Source organism: Rhopilema esculentum, unplaced genomic scaffold (genome assembly GCF_057945365.1).
Source record: "Rhopilema esculentum isolate cy_ngs unplaced genomic scaffold, ASM5794536v1 HiC_scaffold_27, whole genome shotgun sequence".
NCBI classification, from domain to species: Eukaryota; Metazoa; Cnidaria; class Scyphozoa; order Rhizostomeae; family Rhizostomatidae; genus Rhopilema; species Rhopilema esculentum.
This window is the reverse complement of record NW_028300838.1, coordinates 414,042-426,465: the sequence shown is the minus strand read 5'-3', so window position 1 is coordinate 426,465 and position 12,424 is coordinate 414,042. Positions and strand designations below refer to the sequence as shown.

The 12,424-nt window shown below is 34.9% G+C and overlaps 1 protein-coding gene across 4 annotated transcripts; it reads left to right on the top strand.

The window, feature by feature from the left end:
• The first annotated feature begins 784 nt into the window (after positions 1-784).
• Positions 785-10,697, top strand: LOC135695069 (zinc finger Ran-binding domain-containing protein 2). 4 transcript variants are annotated; one of them, XR_010517226.2, is made up of 13 exons: positions 785-918; positions 1,566-1,618; positions 2,603-2,656; positions 3,312-3,420; positions 3,702-3,784; positions 5,118-5,194; positions 6,153-6,206; positions 6,560-6,676; positions 6,821-6,849; positions 7,691-7,711; positions 8,221-8,286; positions 9,354-9,584; positions 10,529-10,697. XR_010517226.2 is itself a non-coding variant. In XM_065214019.2 (13 exons), the coding sequence occupies exons 1-12, from the start codon at positions 866-868 to the stop codon at positions 9,439-9,441; spliced, it is 804 nt and encodes a 267-aa protein (XP_065070091.1). In that variant the 5' UTR covers positions 785-865; the 3' UTR covers positions 9,442-9,474; positions 10,529-10,697. The 4 variants fall into 4 exon arrangements, 3 of the variants coding, with proteins under 3 accessions (XP_065070091.1, XP_065070090.1, XP_065070092.1); XM_065214019.2 differs by having other exon boundaries at positions 9,354-9,474; XM_065214018.2 differs by having other exon boundaries at positions 9,354-10,697.
• The last annotated feature ends 1,727 nt before the right edge of the window (positions 10,698-12,424 follow it).

Genomic DNA, 12,424 nt, shown 5'->3' with positions numbered 1-12,424 from the left:
CTGCAATTGCTAATAAAAATTTATCTTATTTCAAAAAAGAGACACTGTGGTACGTAACATAACTTGATGCTGCTTTGCTTTAGCCCCCCACTTTTTGCAAGCAGTGCCAAATATTAAGTATCAAACTACCAGAAAAGCCTCTTTTTATACGGTGTTAGCACCCCTCGCCCCCACTTTTTTTAGACCCCCCCCCCACTTTTCTCAACGCTCCGCGGTGCCTTCCTTCTTGGGAATTTTTACAGTACCTGCCTTTCAACTTCGTCGGAAAAACTCTGTCAATTGCTCCGATACATTCATCTTCTTACATGGATAATATAACCTACCAACAGAGAGGGAATCTGTAGAAAATGGCAAAAATCAACCAATTCAAGTAGAATTATTCGTCCATATTTCAACAACCAGGGACGGCAGAGTAAATAACAGATCGAGGAGTGACCAACCAAATAATTATTTTCGGGGGGGGTTGAGGAGCTAAACAAGCGAGGTACAGTGTTGAAACAAGCTGCAACCACGCGCAAGGATGTTTTTGTACGGATTTAGGTACGTTTTGAAATTTATTGCGGGCTAAGCCCCTCAGCCCCACGCACATGCGGTCCCTGTTTCAAAACACATTGAACAAAAGGGTTTGGTTTCATAAGGGTAAATGAAAATTCTTTAAACCTATTATTATTTTCATTTGAATGGATAGACCTTGTTACAGATTAAAAAGCTACATAATGGTTAAATTAAGACAAAAAAAGGAAAATAACTTACAACTAAAGAAGAAACGGAGACGGACAAAGCTAGTTTCCAGACCTCTATCCCTCACTTATGGAAAGTGGTTAAGGCGGGATTTTGGAGATTTTAGCTGCTGCATTTCACAGAAATGTCTGGAAAGCTTAAAGTTTCTGATGGCGACTGGGTGTGTGGAAACGGAGAGTAAGTTTGCTTTGAGGTTTTCTTCCATATTCTCCTTATCCATTTTAGTAAACATGTTACCTCAGTTACATTTTAAAGTGACCGGGTAAATTGCCTAGGCCTTATAAGGCCCATCAACAGCAATCCAATAGACAAAGACAATGAGGACAGAACGGACTTTATTAAGTGTCCTGCTCGCACGATTTGAGAGAAAATAATTTATATTGTAAAAAAATCTTTTGGGAGCTCGGGAGATGGTTTCTGATACATACGTTTATGTAGTTTTTTAATAGAAACGCGGGGAATGGGATGCAATTTGGTAAAAAGAACTATAAATAAACTAGAGGCTGGGCATGGGCAAATAGTGAAACTCAAAGCCACAAAGTTAGAGAAAATGTTGGAATTATTATAAACATTAATTATTATCCTTCAAGTATATCAATCTAAAACTTAAAGTTGGAAATTTTTGGAAAGAATTCAGTATGCAACAGTTTGAGTTTATATAGTATTTAACCTGAAGTATATCATGAATTGAAGGGAGTATAGGGGCAAGGGATAAATTTGCTGCCTCTGATTTGGCTTTGTCCTGCTCACAAGTGTGAAAAGGAAACTTTCCAACCTCTTAAGTATCTGTGAGATGCCATGCTCTGCTTTTCTTCTTTTTTTAGGTGTGGCAATTTGAACTTTGCAAGAAGATCAGAATGCAACAAGTGTGGAGCAGGTAATTAAGTCATTTCTCTTCAAAGTATATATACACTCATTTTTTTTATAAGAAACTGGCTATAAGAAACAAGTATTGGACAGTCAGAAAAAATTAAGAAGCTTCAGTACTCGAAGCAAAAAATTGAGAAACTATTAAATCAAGATAAAACTGAGAACAAGGAAATTTTGTGAAATCAAAGAACATGATTCCCACAATGGCTTAGAAATTAAGACACAAGGGATAAAAATGTACTGCCCACATCTAAAAACAGTGTCGGAATGGAAGCAAATCTCTTGGCGTGAAAAAAAAGTCACAAACATTTCATAACATCATTCATGACATCATTAGTAAGAAACTCTTAAGAAACTGCGAATATTGAAATTTCCAGAACATTAAGAAACTGGAGTACTCAACATCGACCTTTGTTTCTTATAAAAAAATGAGTGTATATATTTACAGTCCTGGTAATATTAGGTGTGCGATCGCGTGCTATGCCTCCACAGGCACCTAAAACTCTCGAGGCATGCTTTCCATTGCACGCGCAGTTCCAAGTTTTGAATTACTATCCTTTTCTCTTTTGTTTCTTTTAATTTCTTGCTTAATTTCTCTAAAGTAATTTTTTAATTTCTTTTGTGTGAGTTATATTTGTGTGAGTTGAATTACTCCGTTATTCCTTTACCCCGTTATGGTCTCCATTCTCTCTCTACAATCTTTTTGTATTTTGTTGAACACATTACCCCGGGCCACTCTTTTTTGGTCAAAACGGTAACATAGGTGTTTCCATTACTCCATATTTATTCATTCTCATATCCTTTGCTCGAGCTTTTTTTTAAACTGACCTTTTCCAATGCCTCTGTCTTCACAGTTCCCAATAAAACGATGTGTATTCAAATTATTCGTTTTTGGATGACTCTACTTTGAACAGTATTTTTGAATAACTTTAATTTGGAATTAAATGACCTTTTGGTTTTACAAAAACCTATTATACGCTTTTTCAAACAGTGATACACAACACACCTTCTAATACAGAGATGACATCAGGCCTTCATGAAAATCGTAAGGTTGCCAGTTTATGGTCTGCATCTCATCACATGCCTTGGCGTGTGTTTACCAGCACGCCACCAAATTTCATATTTCCAGGACTGTATTTATATTTTTGCAATTATAACAGGATTTCTAATAATTGGTGTATAGTGGGAAACTCTGAGAAACAATAAAGAATTTATATAACCTTTGTTTTTGTCTCAATAAATGTATATATATTATACTTATCAGATATTACCCAAGATTCAAATCACAGGCTAATATGGAAAAATATATATAATCAAGTTTTAGATTCCATTTAAACCGTATAAGCCCCCAAAATCATTCTCATTAATCATTTTATAGTTGAATCCTCCCAGCCAATGTGATTACATATGCTCACTAAGTCCAAATATAAACACTTCCAAATAGTTTCAAACCTTTTTCACCTATTTCCAAATTACCACTATATCTAACCTTAACAGAACCAATATATATTGCTGGAATCTCTATGACTATTAGCATTTTGACATTCAATAAAGGTTACACATGTATTTATACATAATTGAAATAATTTTTTAAACTTTCTGTTGGATATGTTGTTTGATAATTTTTGCTCAATAAATGGGTAGATGTTTATATGCAGAATTTTATAAGAGATGTTAATACAGCTTGAATTACATTTCAGCAAAAAGCAATGCCTCCCAAGTTATTAAGCAGTCTGGTTCTGAAATAGGAAAGAATTTTGCCTCAAAAAGTAAAGGACTGTTCAGTGCTGAGGACTGGCAGTGCAGCAAGTATGATTTCCTTTTGCTTGGGATTTGTTATTTTGTTTCAATGATGGTAAACTGTAAATAAACGAAACCTTTGATTGGTATGTTAATTTTAAAAATGTTCACCGTATGAAACACTGATACTGAATACAGTCTGTCCAACAGGACTGCAGCTAGACTTTCTAATGCAATTTTTGTTGGTGCACTCTATTTACATGTGGACTATTGGACTAAAACTTGCTTTCTGTGCCAAAAACCTCATTGGTGCTCTTGTTAATGATTTTCTGTTTTTACTTTCTTTCAAGATGTAGCAACATCAACTGGGCTAGGCGAATGACATGCAACCTTTGCAATGCGCCAAAGCTGAAAACTCAAGAAAGCAGAACAGGTTTGCATCCTACTTGATAATGTTTTGTCCTTTTATCTGTTGAGACAACTTCAATTTCACACAAGCTTAGGCCCAATCTGCACAAATACAGATCTTTATGAATCCGCAAATTTTTCTTTGTGGATTGGGCTTCCATCCACAAGTTTTCAAAAAATTTGTTATCACCAGGCTTGGTCATTTGAGGAGAACCATAGCTCCTGCTCACCTCCTAGCTCTCCTCAGATGCTGGATAGGAGCTACAGGTTGTTCTCCTAAATTGCTTTAAAGAGCAAATTGCTCTCCTTGAAATCAATTTTCCCTTGTTTCTATTCTTATTAACCTATAAATTGCTCCCCTGGAATTAACCTTCAAATAGCTCTCCTGGAAATTACTAAAAATGCTGTTTACTGCTCCCCGGCTAAACATCTTATTGCCAGGCCTGCTATTTGCAGAGTGGAAATTTTTGAATGTGCTTTGAATCTGATAACATGGATGCTTCAATCTGGAAATTTTCTAATATGATGGTGCATGCTCTGCAGGCCTTCCTGGAAAAAGATGGAGTATTGAAAAAGCTTTTTCAACCCACTAACAACTGCCAAGCGGGAAGTGTGTCCACCATAAATTCTAATCTTTGGGCTTGCTTGCCTAAGGCTTGACAAGGGTTATCCCAGTCAAAGATACCCTAATTCAATTTAAAACACACCTTGATAAGTTTCCAATTTTTTTATTCAAACACTTTTCTAAAGAAATGATTAATAACATGACGTTATCAACTACTGGACACATCTTTCTAACACACACTACTTTCAATATTACCTCTGGCTTACCTTGCTTTAGTTAAAACCACATATTTTTTTGTTAAAATTGTGGGAGAACTGATGAAATGAGTTGAGAAATGAGGTTTTATCGCTTTATATACTATGCAACTGAGCTTTTTTAGAAATCAGGCAAAACATCAAAAGCACTCCATCACACTCCTACCACAGTCTAGGAGTGCAAAATGCCACACTTGTGCCAATTTATTCCCAGGATGGCCTGCTCTGAAAGAAATATTCACAAAGGAGCTGTGAAAACAACAGTGAATCTGGATAACTGAATTCTATTTGAACACGCCATGTGTAGACATGAAAATTTTTTAATCTGCCAAGAAAAATTAAAGAATTCAAAAACATCTACATACATGTGGACAGGGCCTTACACAGAAATGTAGCAAGCGAGTTTCAACGATTGGTTTCTAATTTGTCAATGCCTAAATGATATATATAGAATTCTAAATGTCTTGTAGTTTACTAGTGATGCACTTGTGTTTCTTGGGTTGCTTTTTGTATGGTTTTTTCCTTTCTGTTCTATGCAGGTATAGGTGGAGGCTTTATGGAGCGTGACAATGTGGAATACATAGAAAGAGAAGAGTCTGATGATGAATATGATGAGGTGTGGAAATAACTTTTTTAACTTTAAGGCATATACTTTCATTTCGTTTTCTGTCATTTTCAACACAAATGCATTTGAAGATTTGTATTGTAGATCTGACAAGGTTTTGTCAGTTCTAAATGTAAAGGATTTTTAATGGACTCTTGGTTGGGTAAAAAACACAAGGAATCCAACCATAGGCTTGCCAAGATAGACCAATTATTACCCAGAAATGGGCAAAGGTACCGTTTATACAGTAGCTAGTCTTGCAGAAACCAACTACAAAGAAGCTAAGCAATGGATGATGTTAAGCGCACTTTGCTGTAATCTACTAACCTTCCCTTTTCATGGAGGCTTGCTATGATTTAGCCCATATTGTGGTGTCTACCCCCTTCCAATTGGGTTTCTCCACAGCTCCTTTACTTTTTGTATCCTTGTTTAGTGAGGATCTCTCAGTTTATATTTACACAGCTAGGAACACAAGCCTGAAGTCTATCCAATCTTTCAAAACATTGTTTAAATTAATGACTTCCTTTTTATCAATAAGTGCAAAAAAACTGGTCTTGCTAACATAAATCTACACTGCGTAGATCAGCATACAATAATTATGCGACACCAATTTAATTCACTTTCTTGGTGAACCAGCATATGAGTAACAGTGCAAAAGTCGGTAATCATTTTGGCCAATAGCTGTGTCACAGACCATCACACTGGCGAAGTTATCTACGGACTTGTCCACAGCATTCTTGTGTAGGATGAAAGATGATTCACCGCCGTCTAGAAGAGATCATCTTGGAACCCTGCTAGCAACAGACTGCTCAGGGGTTTTGGCATTCCATTTACAAGCTGTTTGGTTGGCATCTGAATATCATTGGTTTTTTGCTGCTGGTACTACAAGTGACGTCATAGTTAATTTCACTGTTTTTCTCATTGGCACACATCACCTTTTTTTATCGTGAAACATTTTGTTTCTTATCAGTTTGGGCGTAGAAAAAGGAAGTTTCGTGGACAAGTTCCGGCACCTCAGCAGAAGGTGGGTGGATAGTGTTGATGTTTTTGTAATCGATGTAGAACCTTATTGTCTTAGTGACTGCTCCAATCCTTGCTCCTCATTCTCCATTTTTCACCAAAACCATAACCATTAATAAGTGTTATCTAAATCTGAATTGCTCGACCCTTTTACCGCTCGTAATATGATTTATTTCCATTTTTGTCCCTGGGCGAGAGATCGCAATTTTCCAACTAGTACTCAGGCTCAAGAGGAGACTTCCATCCAGATTTCACTTGCTTTAAATGATAGCCTTTTGTCTAATATGTCGATTAATTGTTCCCTGAGTCGTAGACTTTTTGTTCTAAGCAGTTACCTTTCCTCCTTTGTGTGAACAGGACGTTGGAGGTGACTCTAAAGACAACGAGGTTAAGGTGAAAGAGGAAGAGGAAGATGATGATGATGATGATGATGAAGATTTCGATGCCTCCAAATACGACCTCAGTGCCTCTGACGTAAGTTAACCTAAGGCGTATTGACAAAATTGAAACTTGAGGACTAAGGTTCTCTATTTGCAGTATTTTACTTGGTTTTGATTGCTGGGTTACTTAATTGTGTCGGCCTTTGACTATTGTTTTTATCTTTTGTTTTTTTTTCAGGATGACGACGGAGATTCTAAAGACACGAGGTAAGTCAGCTGCATTCCTGAAATTGTGTCACCTTCTTCGCAGTATTTACCGCCATAAATGTCCAGCCGACAGTATCTCCCACAACACAAGCCCCAATTCAGGATTAGATCTTCCACACGCCTTGTTCTGTACATCTCTCAGTCTTCCTTTCGTCCTTCAATGACCTTCAATGTTGGCTTCAAAATTGTTGATACAACCCCGTTGATGTTGGAATCTGTATGCCTTAACAATTACAGCATTCGACATCTCCATTAATCTCATTGTTATAGTTTTTCCCCACTTTAAATAACCCTCTGCTGAATAAGCACCCAATGGAAAACATTTCCTGCATAATAGCAATCATGGGGCTATTCAATGATTAGTCTTCTATTTATGCTTTGGAGGGCAATTAATAGTTATGCGAGTAAGATGTGCTCTTTAATGATCTTTAGCTTTAGTTTGTTGCCAATGACATCATTATTTGCCATTTTCATTATTATTCAATTAACTTATAAGTTAGGAGAAATGTTTGTAGGTTGTTTATATATTTTTATACAGTTACTCAGGTTGAATACCAAAAATAGAGCATGAATGCAAGTTCGCAAGTTGATAGTTTCGATACAGGTTCAAACGCAAAACATCTTTTTGACGAAAAATTTATCTGTTTTTTCAAGTGCTAGGGAACTTAATCTGTTTAACTCTGGAGAACCAGAACTGCGGTTCTGTTACCAAGTCTGAACTTTGAATTTTAAAATCTTAGTTTTTACCAGTAATCTATTTTTACAAGTTGCGTGTTATCAATTCAGGGGTCATCGAAATTAGTAAGTGATAATAAGAATGTATGAATTTTATTTTTTTCAGCAAATCAGACGAGCGAAAAAGGTATGAAAAAATGAAAATTAATTTTTTATCTATCATTTTTATTTATTTAGCAGGCTAAAATTTGCAGCTTTATTGTTATTTAAATTATACATGTAAATAATGATAGGGGATTCACATTTAAGGAGGGCGAAGATTTGAGAGTGCTACTGAGTGAAGTAATATCTGGAAAGAAGGGGAACGCAAGTTAGTTTTCTGCGAAAAATTTATGAGACCACTAAGCGTTGCATGAACAAATAGCAAAGCTAGTATGAGAAACCCGACACCTGACGTCATGTTTCATACACACTTAAATAACCTTGTCTGGCTCAAGCCCCATCATGGAACATCTCCAGTTATCCATATTTTCTTCGCGTCTGTTAAAGGGGCACTGTGACAGCGCTTGGGTTATGGTTTGCTTCAATGCTGTTAATGAACGAAAGTATTATGTTGAGTTTGGAGGAGACAATTATGACAAGTGTTAAAGTAACTTTGTCGTCGTTAAAGTGATCAATTTGAAATTCGTTCTGCAGACGCCATTCATCCTCGAGCTCAAGCAGATCCTCTTCATCGTCATCCAGCTCGTCATCAAGATCAAGGTGCGTTGTGTAATTTTCGTTTCACCTGAACAGCATACTAATTTTAGAATCTGTTGTATTTGCTATATAAATCTGCTTTCAGTTTGCCTTCTTCTTCACTTCTTCTTCACTTCTTCTTCACTTCTTCTTTTTCACTTCTTCTTTTCTTTTTTCTTCTCTTTACTACTCTTTTTTGCTTATAAATCTTCTTCAGCGTCAGTATCCTCATCATCACCATCATTTTTTCTTCCTCTTTCCTATTCTTCCTTCCTTTGCAGCTTCTACTTACCATTCTCTTATTCAAAATTTTCAGTATTCATTCTACCCTTTCCATGCTGAGGCTTTCAAACCAACATTTTCATTCCTTGTCCTCTGTTTTCTTCATTTTTTGTTTTCGCGTCTTTTTTCTCTCTTGTCCCAATTTCTTTCCTTTAGATCTTTGCACTTAATCTTAGAATTTGCAAGAACTCTGAAACGTTGAAAAAAAACCTTATTAGATTTGAATTTTTTCTGAATGGCCTATACGAATCGGCAAGCAAAGCCCATGTATTTGTTTCTGCCTTAGGCTAAGATAAAGTCTATTCCATAACTTTAAACCGGCCTGGAAGTTTGGCGGAAACGCTCGTTTTCTTACTCTGGCATTTCCCCAAACTTAAAATGGCGATTACGATCAATAAATGCATTTTCGGTATTTTCAATGTTTTCTTTGTTTCATGGGTCTATTTTCTGAATTTTCTGATTTCGATCGCCCATGCAATAACTTTCTAATGTTCGATCAACTTCAAGGTATACAACACACCTACGGGCTTCACTACAATCATTAACTTATTTACAAATTTCAAAATAACCATAAGTTTTCATCGTTTCCGACATTAAAGCATCGTTTCTGCAACTCGAAATGACGGAACAAAACATCGTTCCGTCGTTTCTGCAACTTTCAGTCAGGCTAAAGTCTGCTAGCTCTTTTCCCTAAATGCTGAAAATTTCCATGCCTGGGACATGGTGTTAAGTTCTTTGACAAAGCTGTAAACCTTTGATTACATATAGAATTATGGTTTCCATATTGAAGTTTGTATCCACATTTTTAGGAGCCGGTCCCGTTCAAGCTCGAGGTCTTCAAGGTCTCGCTCCCGATCTGGATCTAGATCGAGGTCACCAAAACGAAGCAGACGCTGAATGATTGAGTGAAGACATCACGTGGATGGTCGTGTAAGAATCAGGGGGCACAAGCCATTGAATTCCCAAGCATCGGGATATTTCAATATTCTGCTGTATCGTTCAGTTGAAAAGCATCTAGGTCTTTCGGTATTAGGTATTAGGTACGTTTGGCCATTGCTCCAGTCGGAATATAAGTATGTCAGTGACTGGAACAACAAAATACCTGGAATTTTATCCAATGGGGGTATTTAAAGAAGTCACGATCATTCAATTAGGTTTTTGTAAAAAGCAAACTTGTTTAACGAAAGCTTGATCGCTAGTTAACCAGCCCCCGTTTTAGACAATTTTCGAAAACAATATATCTTGTCACAAATTTTTCAACCGTTTTCCTTTTCGCTGTAGAAAAATTCTACTCTTCTCCATCTGCAACAAAAGGCGAAATAGTTTACCAAGATGCGGTCTCCTTTGAGAGATTATATTTTACATTTAAACTTACATATGGAAGATCACATGCATATCCATTTTGCTGGCTGAGACTTTGTTTAACTAATTGTATACCTATACCCTTTAATTTTTTTTGTTGCCTAAAATTTATGGATACGTATAGAAAATTCCTGCAAGAAATGTTTACTTCATTTTGAAGATTTATTTATTTATTTATTTGTTTAAAATTAATAACGGATGAACTTTCTGTATACAATCCAGTGATTTAGATGTTGAAGGAAAAACAAATTTGATTCAATAATTGAATGCTGGAATTTTGTATAAACCAGAGTATTTCTAGAGAAAGAAATTTTCTTTTAAGTTAGGTATTATTCGTGTCATCAGCCAGATATTTGCTATATTTTTATTTTATCATAAGTGAGCTGCCTTAAAAAGTTTAGTCAAAAGGTCTCTCTAGTAAGATGTTTCTAGAACTAAGTTTAACAAGATTTCAAAAACTGTCTCTTCGGCATTGCATTATATGTTTTAGTGCTTTTTAGCTCTTTCTTTTATTTCATCTAGATTTTTGATTTTAATTGATTTTTGATTTTTTATTCGAGGATGCAAATTTCACTCATGATAGCAATTGCCCCTAATTAATACTGTTTAATTTAACTTCTAGACCGAGATGGATTCTTCCGTAATCTGTGTTCCTCCATGTCGACACAAGAAGAAGAAAAACTATATTTAGATGCTATATTGTCTTGCAAAAAACTGTTTACAAAAAATACTGTTAAAGCTATATTGACACATTATTTCAGTGTTCCACAGTGTTTCTTTTAACACAATGTGATTTCTTTGTTTCCCTTTTGATTATCCTTTGTTATGGCCGAATTTAAGAACTTTTAGCCTTTTTGGCCTGAAAATAGATTTGACCTGAACTTAAAATCTAAAATGTTTGGCTGTTTTTCAAAGCTTGACTGTTTTAAGTTGTATTCTTAGTTCAAATGTTTTCTATTCTTATCAAAATCGTCACTTGAACCTGTTTCAGAAAACACATTTTTTTAAATTTTTGTCAATTTTTCAAAGCCTATAGCCTTACCTTTTTATCAAAATTTGACTCCTCAAAAAATCATTGTTTTTTCAAAAAGGCTTTATTCCCAGGAGTAAGTTTAATTTTTGTGTATTCTTATTATCATTTTTTTTCACAGCTAAAACTAAGTTGTTTTTAGAAGAAATTTCCCCAAGCATATAACCTTTCTTCTTTACTTAAAATTGGCCCGTTTAGAAAGACATCAGTTTTTCAAAATAAGATTGTATTCCAGAACTATATTCAAATCTTGTCGATTCTAATTAAAAAAATGTGACTTCATTCTGTTTTAAGAAGAATCATTTTTTAAAATTGCTGACAATATTTCCTAGCCTTCTTTGCCGAAAATTAGCTCGTCTAGAAAAATATCATTTTGTGAAAAAAAATAATTGTATTCCTGAGTTAAGGTCAGCTCTTGTCTATTCTTAAAAAAGAGCGCCACTTTAGTTTGTTATAGAGAAAATTGTTTTGACAATTTTTCTGGGCCAATTCCTTACCATTTTATCAAAATTTCACCCATCAAAAAAGCATAATTTTCTTTAAAAAAGCTTTTTTCCCGGAACTGTGTTCAATTTTTGAGTCTTCTTATCATCAAAGACTAAATTATATTGGTTTAAGAAGAATTTTTTTGACAATTTTAACAGTTTTTCCAAGCCTTACTTTTTTATCGAAGCTCAACCACTACAACAAGTCTTTACTTTTTCAAAAAACGACTTAGATACCCAAACCTAACTCAATTAAAGTTCTTTCTGATCATATCGGTTCTTTCTGATTATAAGTCTGATCATATTCCTTTCTTTTTAAAGAAACCAAACTGTTTCTAGGGTCAAAAAGTTCGAAAAAAAATGACCATTTTTCTAAGCCTATAACCTTACTCTTTTATCAAAAATGAACCCCTGCAAAAAGTCCTTGATTTTTTAGAAAAAAACGACTTTAAATCCCAAACTTATTTCAGTTCTAGTTTTTTATGATCATATAGTAGCGAACCAAAGTATTTCTAGAAAAAAAAATTCCAAAAAAATTGACAATTTTTCTAAGCCTATAACCTTACTTTTTTATCAAAAATGAACCCCTGCAAAAAGTCCTTAATTTTTTAGGAAAAAAACGACTTTAAATCCCAAACTTAATTCAGTTCTAGTTTTTTATGATCATATAGTAGCGAATCAAAGTATTTCTAGAATAAAAATTTTCGAAAAAATTCACCATTTTTCTAAGCCTATAACCTTACTCTTTTATCAAAAATGAACCCCTCAAAATAGCCCTTCATTTTTTGGAAATAACGACTTTGATACCCAAACCTAATTCAGTTAGAGCTGTTTCTGATCATAAAATAGCAAACCAGACTGTTTCTGGAAAAAAGATTTGCGAAAAAACTCTACCATTTTTCTAAGCCTATAACCTTACTCTTTTATCAAAAAAGGAACCCCTGTATAAAGTCCTTAATTTTTTGAAAAAAAACGACTTTAAACCCCAAACTTATTTCAGTTG